This window comes from Erinaceus europaeus, chromosome 18, assembly GCF_950295315.1.
Source record: "Erinaceus europaeus chromosome 18, mEriEur2.1, whole genome shotgun sequence".
In the NCBI taxonomy this organism is placed as follows: domain Eukaryota; kingdom Metazoa; phylum Chordata; class Mammalia; order Eulipotyphla; family Erinaceidae; genus Erinaceus; species Erinaceus europaeus.
The window spans coordinates 77,394,265-77,413,644 of record NC_080179.1 but is presented as its reverse complement, the minus strand read 5'-3'; the positions used below and the strand labels follow the sequence as shown (position 1 = coordinate 77,413,644).

The 19,380-nt window shown below is 42.2% G+C and overlaps 1 protein-coding gene across 5 annotated transcripts in view; it reads right to left on the bottom strand.

The window, feature by feature from the left end:
* WDR72 (WD repeat domain 72) overlaps positions 1–19,380 on the bottom strand; it is a 71,509-nt gene that overhangs the window by 36,468 nt on the left and 15,661 nt on the right. For all 5 annotated transcript variants that reach the window (XM_060178240.1, XM_060178239.1, XM_060178238.1 and 2 more), the window contains exons 2-3: positions 14,788–14,951; positions 8,764–8,870 (exon numbers count right to left, since the gene is read on the bottom strand). In XM_060178240.1, coding sequence (XP_060034223.1) covers positions 8,764–8,870; positions 14,788–14,940 — 260 coding nt within the window. In that variant the 5' untranslated portion in view covers positions 14,941–14,951. The remainder of the gene's footprint in view (positions 1–8,763; positions 8,871–14,787; positions 14,952–19,380) is intronic.

Here is a 19,380-nt window from a genome sequence, read left to right as displayed (position 1 = left end):
AAAAAAAGAAAGAAAAGAAAGAAAGAAAGAAAGAAAGAAAGAAAGAAAGAAAGAAAGAAAGGAAAATGGCCCCTGGTGCAAAGGATTCGCAGTGTAGGCACCTGGCCCTAGCAATACCCTGGTGTCAATTACAAGAGCGAGGAGCGAGGCAGGGGCCAGGCGGTAGTGCACCCGGTGGAGTGCACATGTTCCAGGACTTAAGGACCTGGGTTCAAGTCTCCAGTTCCCATCTGCAGGGGGAAACCTTTGTGAGTGGTGAAGCAGGTTTGCAGGCGTCTCTCTGTCTCTCTCCCTCTCTGTCACCCCCCTCCCTCTTGAGCTCTGGCTGTCGCTACCCAAATAAATAAATAGATAAAAGTAATTTAAAATTTAACAAAAAGAGGAGGGGGGGGAACTTGAGAGAATCATCTGGAGGGTCTGGGTTGCAAGTGCACCTGGTTGAGCACACACATTACAGGGCACAAGGCCTATCAAAGGTTCAAGCCCCCAACCCCCACCTGCAGGGGGGAAGCTTCACTAGTGATGAAACGGTGCTGCAGGTGTCTCCCTCTCTACCTCACCCTTCCCTCTCAATGTCTCTCTGTCTCTCTCCAAAATAAACAAACACATTTTTTTAATCAGCTTCATAAACTTTGGTACTCAGGAGGTGGCACAGTGTTTAGACAAATGTTGGAATCTCCACTATTCAGGGATATTGAAAAAGACACAGAGAAATGGAAAGATATTCCATGTTCACGGGCTGAAAGAATTAACATCATCAACATGAATATACTGCCCAGAGGCTTCTCCACATTTAATACACTCTCCATCAAGATCCCACTTAAATTTTTAGGAGAATAGAAGAAAAACTAGAAATGTTTATCTGGCACTAGAACTGCCATAAGAATCTTGAGAATAAAGAACAGAACTGGAGGCATCACACTCCCAGATCTCAAATTGTATTACAAGGCCACTGTCATCAAAACTGTCTGGCACCAGATCAAAAATAGACACACTCACCTGAAAGGAGAGTCACTTCAACAAACAGTGTTGGAAAAAGTGGGTTGAAACATGCAGAAAATGAAACTGAACCAATATATTTCACCAGAAATAAAATTAAGTTCCAAATGGATCAAAGATTTGGATGTTAGACCAGAAACTATTAGATACTTAGAGGAAAATATTGGCAGACTCTTTACTATCTAAATTTTAAAGTCATCTTCAATGATACAAATCTAATTAGAAAAATACTAAAATAAAAATAAACCACTGGATAAGAGGGGTACAACTCCACACAATTCCCACCACCAGAACTCTGTATCCCTTCTCCTCCCCTGACAGCTTTCCTATTCTTTATCCCTCTGGGAGTATGGACCCAGGGTCACTGTGGGATGCAGAAGGTGGGGAGGAGGTCTGGCTTCTGTAGCTGCTTCCCCACTGAACATGGGCGTTGACAGGTGGATCCATACTCCCAGCCTGTCTCTGTCTTTCCCTAGTGGGGAAGGGCTCTGGGCAAGCAGAGCTCCAGGACACATTGGGCTTTCCTATTCTTTATCCCTCTGGGAGTATGGACCCAAGGTCATTGTGGGATGCAGAAGGTAGAAGGTCTGGCTTCTGTAATTGCTTCCCTGCTGCTTGTGTTAAAAAAAAATACTTAATCTTCCTCTAAAAAATAAAATTAAAAAATAAATAAACCAATGGGACTACACCAAATTAAAAAGCTTCTGCACAGCAAAAGAAACCACTACCCAAACAAAGAGGCCCTTTATAGAATGAGAGATCTTTATTTGCCATACATCAGACAAGAGGCTAATAACCAAGATATATAAAGAGCTTGCCAAACTCAACAAGAAAACAAATGACCCCATCCAAAAATGGGGAGAAGACATGGACAGAATATTCACCACAGAAGAGATCCACAAGGACAACACACATAAGGGAAAAGGCTTCGATGGATTGTCAGAGAAATGCAAGTAAAAACATCAGTGAGATATCACTCCTGTGAGAATGTCACACATCAGAACGGGTAGCAGCAACAAATGCTGGAGAGGCTGTGGGGACAAAGGACCCTGCTGCACTGCTGGTGGGAATGTAAACTGATCCAGTCCCTGTGGAGAGCACTTAGGAGAGTGCTCAGCGGACTAGAAGTGGGCCTTCCAGGTGACTTCAGTTCCTCTCTGCTGGGAGTGCCTGAGGGTGCTTCTTCCCGAGCAAGTGCTCTCTGGCTTGAAGAGAACTCAACTGGAGCCGATCTAGGCTGCTGCGTGGGAGAGGGATCAGGATAATGTCACAGGAGATACACTCTGGAACTCTCAGAGCCGGAAAGCAATTCCAAGTGATTTTACTCAGAAAAGCAGCTTGTATATATACTAGCCCAGTAGGGTGGAAACAGGGTGTGACGTAGAGGGTGGAGTGAATAAAGAGACTGGTGAAAATCAGGATGTGACAAGGAGAGGGGGCGGAGCAAAATGACATGGAGAACCAGTGGGGATTAAGCCAGTGCCCTGGAGGGAGGGCGGTGCTTAGTTAACAGTGGTTATGTCAATAGACCGCAGCTTTGAGTGGGATCAAACCAATGCCCTGCAGGCATGCGGGTGCTTAGTTAAGCAGGATTAGAGACAGAAGCTTTAAGCCAGGGGAGCTGGCATACTACCCAACACCTCTCCTGGGGAAAAATCCTAATAACCAAGCACACCCACCCCAAAAGATGTGTCCAGACCTATGTTCCTAGCAGCACAATTTGTCATAGCCAAAACCTGGAAGCAACCAGGGCATCCAACAAAAGATAAACGTCTAAGAAAGTCATGGTTTATATAAATAATGAACTATTACTCAGCTATTAAAAATGGTTATTTCACTTTCTTTACCTCTTTTTAGATGGAGCTTGAAGGAATCATTCTTAAGTTAAGTCAGAAAGAGAAGGATAAACATGAGTTGACCCAGTCATGGACAGAAATTGGAAAATTCTATCATTATGGCAGCCTGCCTTCCCTGGGCAGATGACCTCACCACTGTGGAAGCCCACCTCCCCAGAGCCCTAGCCACTAGGGAAACGCAGAGACAGGCTGGAGGTATGGATTGACCTGTCAGTGACCATGTCCAGCAGAGAAGCAATTACAGAAGTCAGATCTCTGACCTTCTGTGCCCCTTAGAGATCCATGCTCTCAGAGGGATAAAAAATGGGGAATCTTCCAATGGAAAGGATGGGATACTCTGGTGGTGGGAATTATATGAATTGTACACTCTTATCCCATAATCTTGTTGACCATTATTAAATCCCTGATAATATTTTTAAAAAAGAAGTTGAAAAATAAGAAAACACAAAGCAGAACTTGGACTGGGTTGGTGAACTGCACCAAAGTCAAAGACTCTGGGCTTGGCGGAAGGGCTCAGCTCCTAGAACATGATGGCAGAGGAGGACCTAGAAGTGGCTGAATTGTTATGTGGAAAACTGAGAAATGTTACACATGTACAAACTACTGTATTTTACTATTGACTGTAAATCATTAATATCGCCAATAAAGAAAAAAATTAAAAGTTTTTTGAAAAACCATTTTACTATTTTCACAGCCAAAATAAATAGATTAAAAAAAAATGCAGACTCTCATCCTGAGGTCCTATGTTCGATCACTAGCAGTGCATCTATTAAATTGATATCTGGTCCTGGTCCTTTCTCTCTCCTCCCCTCTCACTAATAAATAAATAAAACATTTTTAAAAAAAAATTAAAAATAAAGAAGACTGGGAAAAGTCAGAAACTGAACTATCTGAAATGGCATGCAAATATACATAAAAAGCAACAAAATCGAGCCATAAGTCATTAATATAGAATTTTCGGAGTTGTGTGGTGGTGCAGTGGGTTAAGCACACATGGTGCAAAGCGCAAGGACCAGCGTGAGGATCGCGGTTCAAGCCTCCGGCTCCCCACCTGCAAGGAATTCTCTTCACAGGCGGTGAGGCCGGTCTGCAGGTGTCTGTCTTTCTCTCCACCTCTCTGTCTTCCCCTCTTCTTTCAATTTCTCTCTGTCCTATCCAACAACAATGGCAGCAATAATAATAACAATGATAATAATAATAATATAATAACAAAGGCAACAAAAGGGGAAAAGTAAAAAATAAAGTTTCTTTAAAGGAAATATATAAAATTTTAGCTCAGCAAGGAATTCAAGTTCACCAGCTAGAATGAATCTTTGAAAATGTGTCATATTCTAGTTCCAGGGTTGTGACTGGGTTCTAAGACAAAATCTGAAAGCCTCCTGATGAGTCAGCCTATTTCTGAGTAAGTGTGTCTGTCAGCCAGAGAAACCTGGCTTTACAGTGCACTGGTTAGGGAACTTTTAGAAGCACTGGTATCTGCAGCCAACTTGAATAATAACCCAGGCCACCTAAATCCTGAGCCTATGGTTTTCAATAAAAACTCTTTTCTTGGGGGACTGTAGGAAGATGGCGGACTGAGAAGCCGCTAGCAGCTGAGCTCCGACCACATCTCCTGGAAACTGTTCCAGATGCCACCAGGATGCTGGCCAGGCTTCCCTGGATTGAAGACCCCACCAATGTGTCCTGGAGCTCAGCTTCCCCAGAGACACACCTTACTAGGGAAAGAGAGAGGCAGACTGGGAGTATGGACCGACCAGTCAACGGCCATGTTCAGTGGAGAAGCAATTACAGAAGCCAGACCTCCTCCCCACCTTCTGCATCCCACAGTGACCCTGGGTCCATGCTCCCAGAGGGATAGAGAATAGGAAAACTACCAGAGGAGGGGGTGGGTTAAGGAGATTGGGTGGTGGGAATTGTGTGGAGTTGTACCCCTCCTACCTTATGGTTTTGTTCATTAATCCTTTCTTAAATAAAAAATTAAAAAAAAAAACTCTTCTTTTTTTTTTAATTCACAACTTTTAGTAAAAACTCGCACTGTGATACTAACATTTCCAAATACCTATGGCTTCTCATGTTTCCCCGTGGACATTCTTATTTCTATTAAATCTAAAAATTATATCCAAATAAAAAATGAGCACTTTGTCTTTCAAGTCTAATTTAAGAAAAGGTGACACACAAGTTCATGGTCCGTCATGTCCTTCAAATCCTTTTTTTCTCTTGTCTTCACTATTCTTTGGAGTTGTCTTTGGCACTGTCAGCCAGTTTCTTTTCCTTGTGTTTGTTTTGCTTGTGTTTATTTATTTTAATCAGGGCACCGTTCAGCTCTGGCTTTTTTTTGTTTCCCTTGTCCTATGACCGCTTTAAAAATAAATGCTTTTTATTTATTAGGTATAAGTAGAGAGAAACTGAGGAGAAAGGGAGAGAGAGAGAGAGAGAGAGAGAGAGAGAGAGAGAGAGAGAGAGATTCCTACAGCATTGCTTCTGCTCCTGCATGTAGGGGCCTGGGACTTGAACCTGGGTTCTTTTGTATTGTAATATGTGTACTCAACCAGAGGCATCACCACCCAACCGCCTTCTGTCCACTTTTTAAATTCTGGGTTTCTTTAGTTTTCTGTCTTAGGCTTTCTCATACTCTTGGCTGGCATACTCTCTTTGGGTGAGTTCAAGTAACACCTATACAATTTTGGAAACCCAAGCATACTTGTTCACTAACCGTAGGGAGTACTGTTTTACTCCGATTTATTCAACTCTCTCATGTTTTACTGTTTTATTTTTTATCACTTTTGGATTAAACCAGAAGACATGGAATCTGATAACTACATTATTACAGGCAATTATTGACTAGGACTGTATGAAGTAGATGGCGGAGGGTGTGTATAAATACTATCATCTATCCTGAGGTTTACTGAAATTTTCTGAAAGTTTGTTGAAAGTTTCCACCAGTGTTCTTTTTTGAAAGAAACTTTTCCTTCTGAAATCACTGTTCTTCCTACTGAAGCAAACAATTGGAATTTTGATACTTGATAATAGTCTCTTCTTCCTAAGGGCTGACCAGGTCATAGACCCACCTACCCACATTGGACTAGAGTTCCCTTTCTCCACATCCTCACTGGCATTTATCATTTCCTATTTTTACATCTAGACTATTCACACAAGTGTGAAGTGGTAGCTCACTGTGGCTCTTAGATGTCTTTCTTTAATGATGAGTGATGTGGAGTATTTTCCATATACCATCTGGGTGTCTTCTATATATTTATTTATTTTTATTTATAAAAGGGAAATATTGACTAAACCATAGGATAAGAGGAGTACAACTCCACACAATTCTCACCACCAGACTCTATGGGGTTTACAGTAACAATACTTATACCCCTTTGTCATATTTGGGAGCTACTCTCTTCCCTGATCCAGCTTTCTGGTACTTTTTCCAGCCATGACATCATCTCCCCAGACAATGACTTGGATCCACCTGCGTATCAGGTTTCAGGCTCAGGGGAAAAAAGAAAAAGAAAAAGAAAACTAGTATGGCCACAGGCCCTTTGGAATATAATTCAAATATGCCTATGAGTTAGCTACAAAATGGAAGACCCTCAATCTCTTCCCTGAATGTCTTCTTTAGAAAACTGTCTATCAGATCTTTTGCCCATTGATAGCAAGGTTCTTTGTTAACTTAGTGTATACATTCAGCAGAACACTATTCTGAAATTAAAAAAGAAATAAAATGAATCTAACTGGAGGTGATAAGAAGTTAAGGATAACTACTAGACAGTTTCTCTCATATGTGGACTATATGTGGCTAAAGTAACTAAAGTAACTCAACCTGCAGGTAACCAAATTGTCCCTGAGATTTCATGGAATTATGGTGGCTGTGGGGGCAGAGCACAGAAAACTGGTGGGCTGTGTGGCGACTTACATGCACTGAACATACTCATACATGGACATATTCATTATCCAGACATACCTCGGAGACCTTATAACTGTGTAACACTGTTAAATAACACATTTATGTACACACACACACACACACATCTGTCAAAGATTCTCAGTATTTCTCTTCAAAATCCTTTGTTTTCCCTATTTTCCAAAAATGTAATTTTAAGTTAAAAGATCATTTCTCACAATTTTTTAAGATACTGTATTTTCTATCTAGTTTTTCATTCCATTGTTGAGAAGTTAGCTCTCAAGTCAATTAATATTCCTTTATTTTAAAAATAGCTTTTGTTTGCTAACAACTTAAAAGGTCTTCTGTTTTTCCTATCATTTTCACATTAGGTCTCTGGGTGTTTATATCCTTTCATTTGCCTGGGGAATAACTAGAATTTTGCTAAAATTTAGGATATATTCTTGAAGATAAAGTAATAATTTGGGAAAAATGAAAAATTGAGTCATGAAGCTATTTTGGGTCCCTTCCAATTATCTCAGAGGCAAATGCTAAGCCCACAGAATTTGCCAAGCCTGGAGTAAACAAACAAGAGCTCTAAAGAGGGGAAGCAGAAGATGTTGGAGGAGGGTTGGAGGCCCAGTGTCCTGTGGTTGAGACAGCTTGCTGAAGGATATGGTGTATGGGCACCTACAGGTAAGATACAGGGCTTCAGATCAGGGATAACAGTAGTCCCATAAACTTATAACAACACTCTCACAATAAAATGAGTATGTCCATTAACGCTTCTCTGGAAACTAGACCACTGTGAACAAAACCCCCCAGTTGATATCTGATTACTCTTCAGATAAAATTCTCAGTTAGCTGTTAATCTGCTTAAATCCCAGTAGTGCCAGAAAATAATTAACCAGCTCTGAAAGTCTCTAGATTTGCAGTAAATATCTCAGCACATGGTTTGCAGTTGTCCAAATGTATAGAAGCGACTGTGATGCTCTAAAAGGGACGTGCCCAGTCATTTCAGTTTAGTCTCAAAGCTCAGCCTCTCAAGTATAACCATTGTTTTGTCATTGTGAAAAAGCATTCAGTTTCTGTAAGCAGACACCTGGTTCCTCATTCTTGATTTGGTTTCCAAGTGTTAGAGCCATGGAATTTCTTCCCAGTTTAAAACTGTTGGAGGAAAGGGTTCTCTTGTTTCAACCAGTAACCCAGCTCGCATTGGCAGATACTGCTGACTGGGTTTTATTCCCTTTACTGACTACAAAATACTTTGACAAAGTACTCACAAGCCTAGTCTGTTTCACAACTGTTCTTCCATTTGTGAAGAATTTTCCTCTATCTAAGTCTTGTACTCACTTCTGTGAACCTGTGCCAAGATGTCTGTGTGGTCCTTTCTCCTTTCCTCCTTCATTCTCTAGCATTCCACTTGCATGAACCTCCTCAGTTAATCAATTTTGTGAAAATGCATTTGTTAACATTAGGACAGAGACAGAGAGAAAAAGAATCAGAGTATCACCCTGGTACATGGAGTACTGAGGACTGAACTCAGGACTTTATGGCTTTAAGTCCAAATCTCTTGGATGCACCACCTCCCAGGCCACCATCTGTCAATTTCATAATGTTCATCTGACTAGGCTTTAACATGAACATTAGAACTTCTCAATTACTTGTATAAAACCTTATGTATGTAGAGTCTTGAATGGATATGCTTACAAATTCAAAGTGAGTTAATAACAAAAAATGACCAGTTTCCAGAATTTCCTTCTCAGTCCTAAATAGGTGGCATCTTCATCATCCTTTAAGCAGTGAGGCCGCCCTAGCCCTTGCACCCTTGTTGGGGTATTCATAGCGTCAGTTACATTCCTTATAACCATCACACAAAATGACTCAACCGCTCAAGATACTCATTTCCCTGTGTATAAAGAACATAATAATCTCAAAGGGCTCTTTCTGCCTTCAAATTATTTCCACCATCAAAATGTCCACAAAAAGGGACAGAAACAGGTGCAAAGCTTCTCATTTCTCACCTACCCATTCTCAGCAGCACTAACAACATATGGTTGTTTTGAGAAGTCTCTCGCCCTGGCCAAACACTTGACTGGAGCCAGATGACCAAACAGAAGTCCTTTAGCTGAAATCTGAAAATAACAGAGTGAGTATTAAATAGCTGCAGATATTCTCTTTGAAGAGTATAACCCCCATATTAAACACAAATGCCCATGAGCCTGGATTGAAAATTTCTGCATTATATTTTTACTCCATACAGATTCTAGAAAACTGACACATGCCATATACAACCTTTTTTTTTTTCTTTACTGAAGGGGGTTAATGGTGTACAGCTGACAGTAGTACACAATGTTTGTACATGTTAAACATTTCTCAGTTTCCGTAACAATATGACCCCCCTAAGTTCTCCCCCATCATGATATTCCAGGACTTGAACACTCCCTCTGACCCCCAAAAAGGAATTGTTCTCTACACTTTTTTTTCTTTTGGTTTACCTTGTTTTATTTGATAGAGACAGAGAGAAATTGAGAGAGGGATGAGAGGTATGGAGAAAGAAAAACATCTGCTGAAATGTTCGGCTACTTGTGAAGCTTTTCCCCTGCAGGTAATAAAGTGAGACTTGAACCTGTGTCCTTGTGCATGGTAACTTGTGCACTCAGCATGTGTGCCACTGCTCGGCCCCTGTTTTTAGTTTTATATCCATCCTGAAACCTAGCTGATTGACAGGCCTGTCTTAAAATAACCAGGTTGTGAAAACAAAAAAAGACACTGTTGGTTTTTATTATGCACAAAATTTACCTCCAGTGATAACAGTATATACCATCAAATATTAGAATTGCAAAATGAGTTGACAAAACACAAGAAAAAAAATAGTCACTTTGTAGCCAGTATTCTACCTTGAGTCCTTCATTGCAGATAGTAGATACTAACTTTTCTATGGAAAAAAAATTAAGATGTAGCAAGGTGACTCAGTGTGCATCTATCATGTGGGTAAAGTCCTGACTTCATTCTCTGGCATTAAAAAAAAAATAATGGCCCAGAAGCTCATTAATTGGGAGAAAAATATTTGTACATCACGTATCTGACCAGGGACTGGTATCAAGCATCTATAAAGAATTTATACAGCTCATCAACAAATCCCTTAATAAGAAGTGAGTAAAAGGGGCTGGGGAGACATAATGGTCATACAAAATACTTTTGTACCCGAGGCTCTGATGCCCTTGGCTCTGCCCCTAGCACCAACATAGCCCATAGCTGAGCAGCACTCTGTTATTTCTTTCTCTGTCTTTCTGTACATCTCATTCTCTGTCTCTCTAGCATACAAACAAAAATAAAACTATTTTTAAAAGCAGGTAAAGGGAGAGTTGGGTGGTAGTGCAGTGGGCTAAGCGCACGTGGTGCAAAACGCAAGGACCCGCAAGAAGATCCCAGTTTGAGCCCCGGCTCCCCACCTGCAGGGGAGTCGCTTCACAGGCGGTGAAGCAGGTCTGCAGGTGTCTGTCTTTCTCTCCCCCTCTCTGTCTTCCCCTCCTCTCTCCATTTCTCTCTGTCCTGTCCAATAACAATGGCATCAATAACAACAACAACAACTACAACAACAATGAAAGAAAACAAAAGGGAAAATAAATAAATAAATAAATAAATTTTTAAAAGTAGGAACTGAATAGACAGTTTTCTAAAGAAAAGATAAACATGGCCCACAGACATGAAGAAATTCTCCATGTACCATCAGAGAAATGCAAACTAAAAACTACACTAAGATTCCGCCTCACACCTAAGAATGCTTTCCATCAGCAAGCCAGTAAATGACAGTGGTGGGTGAGGTTGTAGGGAAAGCGACTCTGTCACGCTGTTGATGGAAGTGCCAACTGGTATAGGCCCTGTGAAACACTGTATGGCGAATCCTTAAACAACAACAACAACAGAATTATTTTATGGTTCAGCAATGCCACTCAGACATTTATCTGAAGAAAACCGAAACACTGATGTGAAGAGACACGTGCACCTCTATTTCACAGCTACACTGTGCACAGCAGCCAAAGAGTGGACACAGTTTAAATGCCCACTGAGGACTGGAGAACTAAATAAAACATCACTACTCTGTCATCCTAAAAGATGATTACTGTGTCCTTTGGGACAAACTGGATGGAACCAGAGGTGACTGTTCTCAGTGAAATAGTTACAGAGGTGAAAGACAACTGCCAGAGGCTTCCACTCATATACAGAATCTAGAGAACTGAGACACATGAACTTGCCTGGAGAAAGAAAAGAAAAAAAAAAACACCCAAAAGTAAACAACCGTCTCTTAAGACTTCATGAGAACTATGGTGTTGAGTGTAGTTTGGAACTGCGCCCGGTAACCTTACAACTCTGTAGCCCACTATCAACCACACATTTGTAAACAATGACTTGATGAAAACAAGAACAGCAGCTCAGGATGCGGCACACCAGAGCAGTTGACACTCACACCTGAGGCCTGCTTCCCAGTTGCATGTGCCGGAGTGATGCTCTGGTTTTCTCCCTCCCTCTCACACTGATAAAGAAGTATATCTGATAAACAAATCTTAAAAACAAACAAATATGGGAGTCGGGCTGTAGCGCAGCGGGTTAAGCGCAGGTGGCACAAAGCGCAGGGACCGGCTTGAGGATCCCGGTTTGAGCCCCCGGCTCCCCACCTGCAGGGGAGTCGCTTCCCAGGCGGTGAAGCAGGTCTGCAAGTGTCTGTCTTTCTCTCCCCCTCTCTGTCTTCCCCTCCTCTCTCCATTGCTCTCTGTCCTGTCCAACAACGACAACAGTAACTACAACAACAATAAAACAACAAGAGCAACAAACAGGGAAAAAATAAATAAATTTTAAAAAACAAACAAAAAAAAGCAAATAACAAATGTGTAAGCTATTGTTTCCTTTGTGTGTGAACACAGCACTAAGGGCTAACTGGTCCTCTACGTTCTGTGTGAAAGAAGTCTGTTCCTCACTATTTTGCAAAACAAAAATTTACACAAATCAAACATCAATAAACAGGAAACAAAGTAGGAGTAGAGCAGAGGAAAGCAGGGACCTTAGGATGGGAGAAAGCTATGCTTACTTTATTGCTCCTGTTTATTAAACATTTCCCCTGCTTTGTCTCTTACTGCATTTTAGCCACCAAGTTGCAGATGCTGCCATGGTGCCACCCTGACTCCCTGGGCAGACGCCCTTACCATGTGTCCTGGAGCCTCCCCTCCCCAGAGCCCTGCCCCACTAGGGACAGACAGACACAGGCTGGGGGTGTGGACCCACCTGCCAACACCCATGTCCAGTGGAGAAGCAATGACAGAAGCCTTGACAGAAGCAATGACAGAAGCCTTCTGCTCCCCAAAAAGAATTCTGGTCCATATTCCCAGAGGGGTAACAGTAGGGAAGGAAGTGACTATGGCTATATTAAGGAGACATTTCTAGGTGGCTAGTCAACTCTGCTTTCTCTGTATTTCAAGCCGTGATTGAAAGCTACACCTACCCCACCCCAGACACCTGAATTGAGTGGGCTATGTGTCTCAAATACAAAGCAGTTGTGTACTCTCTCTGTCGACTGCCTACATGAGTATCATTAAACTTTATTTTCCTGTTGGTATGAGCACCAGCTGCCCAAGCTTAACTGTTTCAATAACAGTAGTTACTTCTTTCAGGGCCAAGCGAAACTTGGCTACTACACAGTTTTGGGCAGTCCTGTAGTGCAACTGCTCAGTGATGGGATATGTTAATTAATTATACTATAAAACAGAATTACAATTCATTGTTAATTTAAGCTTCAAAGAAAAACTCTAGAGGCTACAAATTCCCATTAGCCTTTAAAAAGCTTCTTCATGAGGGCAGTATACTTTTAAGCACATCGTTAGTTTCAATGTTCACATTGGGTCTAGAAGCTGCTGAAGCTAAGCAAATACCTCTTCCAGTACAGTCAACGTTTATGACTCAGGACAGAGGTGACTCATGGCTAATCAATCAGCGGACTCCTAGGTGAAGCCAGATTCTAAAACAGAAGGACGAAGGCCGTAAGTAGGATTTAGAGTTCTTTGATTTCAACTGTAAAGAAATAAAGGGGGGAGAAAAAGAAAAGAAAGTAGAAAAACAAGAGGAGCCTGAGAGAATAGCAAGGGGAGTCGGCAGTGGCTCAGCAGGTTAAGCGCAGGGGGCGCAAAGCACAAGGACCGGCGTGAGGATCCCAGTTTGAACCCCGGCTCCCCACCTGCAGGGGAGTTGCTTCCCAGGCGGTGAAGCAGGTCTGCAGGTGTCTGTCTTTCTCTCCCCCTCTGTGTCTTCCCCTCCTCTCTCCATTTCTCTCTGTCCTATCCCACAACAGCATCAATAACCACAACAATGTTAAACAACAAGGGCAACAAAAGGGGAAATAAATAAATTTTAAAAAGAAAGAAAGAACAGCAAGGAGACTTGCAGAGGTTAAACCGAGTCCTGTGCTGAATACGGGCCCCAGAGCAGATCGGTGGCATCTACAGTTAATGAATTTATACACTTTCCCAGATTTGGGAGCTATCCTACTCCCTGATCAGCTCCCTACTCTTATTTCCAACTCTGACAACATCTCCCTACACAATATCTTTAGCCCACCTGCATGTTACCTGTCAAGCTCAGGTGAAAATTGGTAAAGTCACAGGCCCCTTGGAATAGACCTACAATAGACTTGCTAGCTTCTTCCAACATGAACACCCCAAATCTCATCTGCTATACTCTTACCTTTAGGTTCCTGATTATTAAACGATTTACTCTGCTTTATACCTTAATGGTTTTCAGCCACCAAGTTGCAGATGCTACCATCTGACGCCAACCTGCCCTCCCCGGACAGACGCCCTCACCCATGTGTCCTGGAGCCTCCCCTCCCCAGAGCCCTGCCCCACTAGGGACAGACAGACACAGGCTGGGGGTGTGGGTCCACCTGCCAACACCCATGTCCAGCGGAGAAGCAATGACAGAAGCCAGACCTCCCACCTTCTGCTCCCCATAGTGATCCTAGGTTCATGATCCCAGAAGGATAAAGAACAGGGAAGCTTCCAATGGAAGGGATGGCATGTGGAACTCTGGTGGTAGGAATTGTGTGCAACTGTACCCCTCTTATCCTATAGTCTTGTCAATCTTTATTAAATCAATAAAAAAGACCAAATGTATACTATGATATCACTAAATGTGATACTATGATAATTCAGTTATTATTCATTGGATAGTAGTGATGTTCAAGGGTGTAATGTTGTAGAATTATAATCAATGTCCTCAGTGCCCTTACTTAAACATGAAATTCAGAATGTAAAGCATAAATAACACAGCTAAAGGACGATCACAGCCAACTGGGAGTGACATTGGCAATGCTCGCAACTCGATTCTTCAAGAAGATATTGTGCTCCCATCTCAAACTTCATTTGTGTCCAAGTTCAGTGTGAAAGCAGATATCAGTGACATTCTTTGAGGAAATTTAACAAGTTGCCCCCAAATTTGTATGGAACCATGAGAAACAATCAAACAAACAAAACATGAATAGCCAAAGAACTCCTGAAAAAAAAAAAAAAGGAAGTATCACTCTCCCCAAGCTTTAGTTTCTACTACAAAGCATTTATTTATTGGTTTATTTATTTTAGTCATCGTTTATGTATTATCAGAGCACTGCTCACTCAGCTTTTGCTTATGGTTGTGGGATTGAACCTGGAAGCTTAGTCTCGGTCGGTCCTAAAAACCTTTTGCATAACCATCATGCTATCTTCCCAGCCCCAAAGCTACAGTAATTAAAACAGTGTGGTACTGTGATAAAAAGGGACACTTAGACTGTGGAGCAGAAATGAGACTCCAGAAATCAGCCCACACATATGGTAAAGGGGACAAAGCCATTCGATGGGAAAAAGAAGGTCTCTTCAACAGATGGCGCTGGGAAAGATGGCCAGCCACAGCCAGAGAAGACAACGCCCCCACAATACAGCCAAGCTTGCACTGTCTACACGGGGAGACAGCAGCCAGGTGCGCCTGTGGGTGGTGCTGTCTGCCTGCATGCTGACTGTGCACACTTACCTTCAGCTCTGGTGACAGAGTCCAGAGGCAGAGCTGGCCCTCGTGACTCCCTGTCACCACCGTCTGCTGGTCATCAGTGATCATGATGGCAGTGACGCTGTGTTGAGGAGCCTTCTTGCCCCAAAGCACCACTGCTTGCAGGGAGGACTGCATGCTGACACGTCCTGGGCAGAGAGAAGCATCATCTCCCATCAAATCAAGGGAACGGACCAGGTTACAAACAAGGTCTATGATGACACACGCTCTGGTCATAGCTTGGAAGGTTGCTGCTTCATTAAGGGAACAGAGAGTCATCAGACTGTGAAATTTCCAGAGCCAGTATTCATCTTTTTTTTTTTTTCCTCCAGGGTTACTGCTGGGCAGGTGTCTATCTTTTTCTCCCCCTCTCTGTCTCTCGATTTCTCTCTGTCCTATCCAATGACAGCAACAACCATAATAATAATAACCACAACAATGATAAAACAACACGGACAACAAAAGGGGAAAAAATGGTCTCCAGGAGAACTCTTGGAAGGCTAGAATTGGACCTACCCTATGATCCTGTGATTCCTCTCCTGGGATATATTCTAAGGAACCCAACACACCCATCCAAAAAGATTTGTGAACACATGTGTTTTTTGCAGCACAATGTGTAATAGCCAAAACCTGGAAGCAACCCAGGTGTCCAACAACAGATGAGTGGCTGAGCAAGTTGTGGTCTATATACAGCATGGAATACTACTCAGCTATAAAAATGGTGACTTCACCGTTTTCAGTCCATCTTGGATGGAGCTCGAAGAAATCATGTTGAGTGAAATAAGTCAGAAACAGAAGGATGAATATGGGAAGAAGTTGAAAAACAAAATCAGAAGAGAAAACACAAGCAGAACCTGAAATGGAATTGGTGTATTACACCAAAGTAAAAGACTCTGGGGTGGGTGGGTGGGGAGATACAGATCCAAGAAAGATGACAGAGGACCTAGTGGGGGTTGTATTGTTATATGGAAAAACTGGGAAATGTTATACGTGTACAAACTATTGTATTTACTGTTGAATGTAAAACATTAATTCCCCAATAAATAGATTTTAAAAAATGGCCTCCAGGAGCAGTGGATTCCTGGTGCAGGCACCAAGCCCCTGCAATTACCCTGAATGCAACAAAACAAAACAAAACAGGAATAGTAGAGGCCAACTGGTGACTTACTTTAGCAATGGATTATTTTCTTACAGAAAAACAAAAGCGTTCAGATCAGAGTTCCCATAGGAAACTACTATGAGCACCATTATTCAGAAATATTAATCATGCTACAAAGCTAATGAAAATGTTCTGGCTCCAATGACTCTGTAATCTAACCTTGAACTCCTCAGACTGAAATCACATAAAAATAATTCAGTATATAAGACATACATGACACATACAGACACGTTATTGTGAGCACACATGGGCACACACATGCATATACACTTTTTCATGACCAAACTTGCAAATAAGTCTAAGAAACTCCAACCAAAAAAAATCTAAGAGGAACCTCAAGGTGTTGCTGAACTTTGCTAAAGATTGGTGTCTGGTGTTGAAGTGACGGCTGTCAGGTGTCTGGTGATTAAGTGATGATTGTCAGGTGTCTGGTGTTGAAGTGATGATTGTCAGGCATCTGGTGTTTAATTGATGGCTGTCAGGCATCTGGTGTTTAAGTGACAGCTGTCAGGCATCTGGTGTTGAAGTGATGGCTGTCAGGTGTCTGGTGTTTAAGTGACGACCGTCAGGTATCTGGTATTTAAGTGACAGCTGTCAGGTATCTGGTGTTTAAGTGATGGCTGTCAGGTGTCTGGTGTTTATGTGACGACTGTCAGGTGTCTGGTGTTGAAGTGATGACTGTCAGGTGTCTGGTGTTTACATGACAACTGTCAGGTATCTGGTGTTGAAGTGATGGTTGTCAGGTGTCTGGTGTTTAAGTGATGACTGTCAGGTGCATCTGGTGTTTAAGTGATGGCTGTCATGTGTCTGGTGTTTAAGTGATGGCTGTCAGGTATCTGGTGTTGAAGTGATGGCTGTCAGGTGTCTAGTGTTGAAGTAATGGTTGTCAGGCATCTGGTGTTTAAGTGATGGCTGTCAGGCATCTGGTGTTTAAGTGATGACTGTCAGGCATCTGGTGTTGAAATGACAACTATCAGGCGTCTGGTGTTTAAGTGATGGTTGTCAGGCGTCTGGTGTTTAAGTAATGGCTGTCAGAGTCTGGTGTTTAAGTGATGATTGTCAGGTATCTGGAGTTTAAGTGATGACTGTCAGGTGCCTGGTGTTTAAGTGAGGACTGTCACAGAAGGATAGAAAGTAATGCCCTTGTTCTGTGGCATAGAGACATAAGCAGTTTAGTGTTATCACAGAAAGATAAGAAAGCCAATTCTGGACCAAAAAGAGGCTTGGGATAAAAAAGAAATATCAGGGGGGCCTGGCGGTAGTGCAGCGGGTTAAGCGCAAGGACAGGCTTAAGGACCCCAGTTCAAGCCCTGGGCTGCAGAAGGGTCACCTCACAGGCAGTGAAGCAGGTCTGCAGGTGTCTGTCTTTTTCTCCCCCAATCTGTCTTCTCCTCCTCTCTTGATTTCTCTCTGTCCTATCCAACAACCACAGCAATAACAACAATAACAAGAGTAACAAAGTGGGGAAAACGGCCTCTAGGAGCAGTGGATGCATAGTGCAGGCACAAAGCCCCAGCAATAATCCCAGAGAAAGAAGAAAGGAGAAGGAGAAGGAGAAGGAGAAGGAGAAGGAGAAGGAGAAGGAGAAGGAGAAGGAGAAGGAGAAGGAGAAGGAGAAGGAGAAGGAGAAGGAGAAGGAGAAGAAGAAGAAGAAGAAGAAGAAGAAGAAGAAGAAGAAGAAGAAGAAGAAGGAGAAGAAGCTGCAGAAGCAGAAGCAACAGAAGCAGAAGCAGGAGAAGGAGAAGGAGAAGGAGAAGGAGGAGAAGAAGGAGAAGAAGAAGGAAAGAAGAGAAGTAGAAGAAGAAGAACAAGAAGAAGCAGAAGAAGCCGCTACAGAAGCAGAAGCAACAGAAGAAGCAGAAGCAGAAGCAGGAGCAGGAGCAGGAGAAAGAGAAGGAGGAGAAGAAGGAGAAGAAGAAGGAGAAGAAGAAGGAGGAGGAGGAGGAGGAGAAGGAGAAGGTGAAGGAGAAGGAGAAGGAGAAGGAGAAGGAGGAGAAGGAGAAGAAGGAGGAGGAGGAGGAGGAGAAGGAGGAGGAGAAGGAGGAGGAGGAGGAGGAGAAGGAGAAGGAGAAGAAATAAAACTGCATCATGTCAAAATCACTGAATGAAGAAATCAATGTAAATAATGGTCTCTTAAGTCAGTTGGCCACTGGGAGGTCCTCAAAAGCACTCCTTATTCACCATGCAAGGAAAATAACCACAGGAATGATGCTCCTGCTTTACCATGGGTGTGACTCAGGTTCAAGACTAGTTCCCACCACAATGGAGGAAATAATGGCCACTCAGCAGTGAAACCCCAGTGATGGTCAGTTTGTAATTTTCATTAGTGATTTAATACTGGTTTACAGAATTCTAAGATAATGGGGGTAAGATCATACACTTCCACACCTCACCCCCCAGAGTCCCAGAGTTCTTTGTCCTCATTTGCTCCACTGGAAACTGCAGTGTTTCTCCTAAGATCACAGATATGGGTTGATTATTATTTCTCTAACTACCGATCTATATTCTTACATATATTCTGCCCATTTTTTCTATGATCCTATCTTCCTTTTAAGTCACACCTAAACCTATTACTACTTCTGAATGCCCTCCTTTTTTTTTTTTTTCCTATTTTCTCTCACGGTCCTGATGGAATTAAAAGTCAGAACCCTCTGGTCATCTTCCCCTAACATTTCTCTCTCTGGGAGTTAGGACCAAAATTCTTTTTGGGATGCAGAAAGTAGGAGTGCTGGCTTCTATAATTGCTTCCCCTCTGGACATGGGCATTGGCAGGTCATATTCCCAACCTGCAAAATTTATTAATTTTTATACAAAAAAAAAAAAACCAGTGCTAAGAAGAATGCAGAACAACTGAGACTTAAATACTGCTGTTAGAACTGTACAATGGAAGCTATCTGGCAGTTTCTTCTAATGACAGAACACAGTCCGATCAGTCTGTGCACAGGACTTGCCTACCAGACTTAGGCACATGTTTCAACAGGAAAGGGTACGACTCTGCAAACTTGAGGTCTTTCTTTATGACAACCAAAATAAATGCAACTCATATGTCCATCAACAGATGAATGGAGGAACTGTGGCCTATTTATTCATATAATGGAATACCACTCAGCAAAAAAATGAAGGTATTACTGATCTTTGCAATATGGAGAAATCTCAAAGTAATCATTTAAGTGAAAAAAAAAAACAAAAATACCAACTGTCTTATTTCATTTTTATAAACTACTAGCAAGTTGACATTAATCTGTCCTAACAGAAAAGAGCCCAGTACTTGCTCAGTCTGACTACTGTGGACAGGAGAAAGAAGCAAGGTTCACAAATGAGAAGAAATGCTTGAGCGTGGTCGATGTGACCATTTTGATCCTTCTGGTGAGGGCGTACATATCAAAATCCATCACACCAGCCCCACAGAGGGTAAAAGG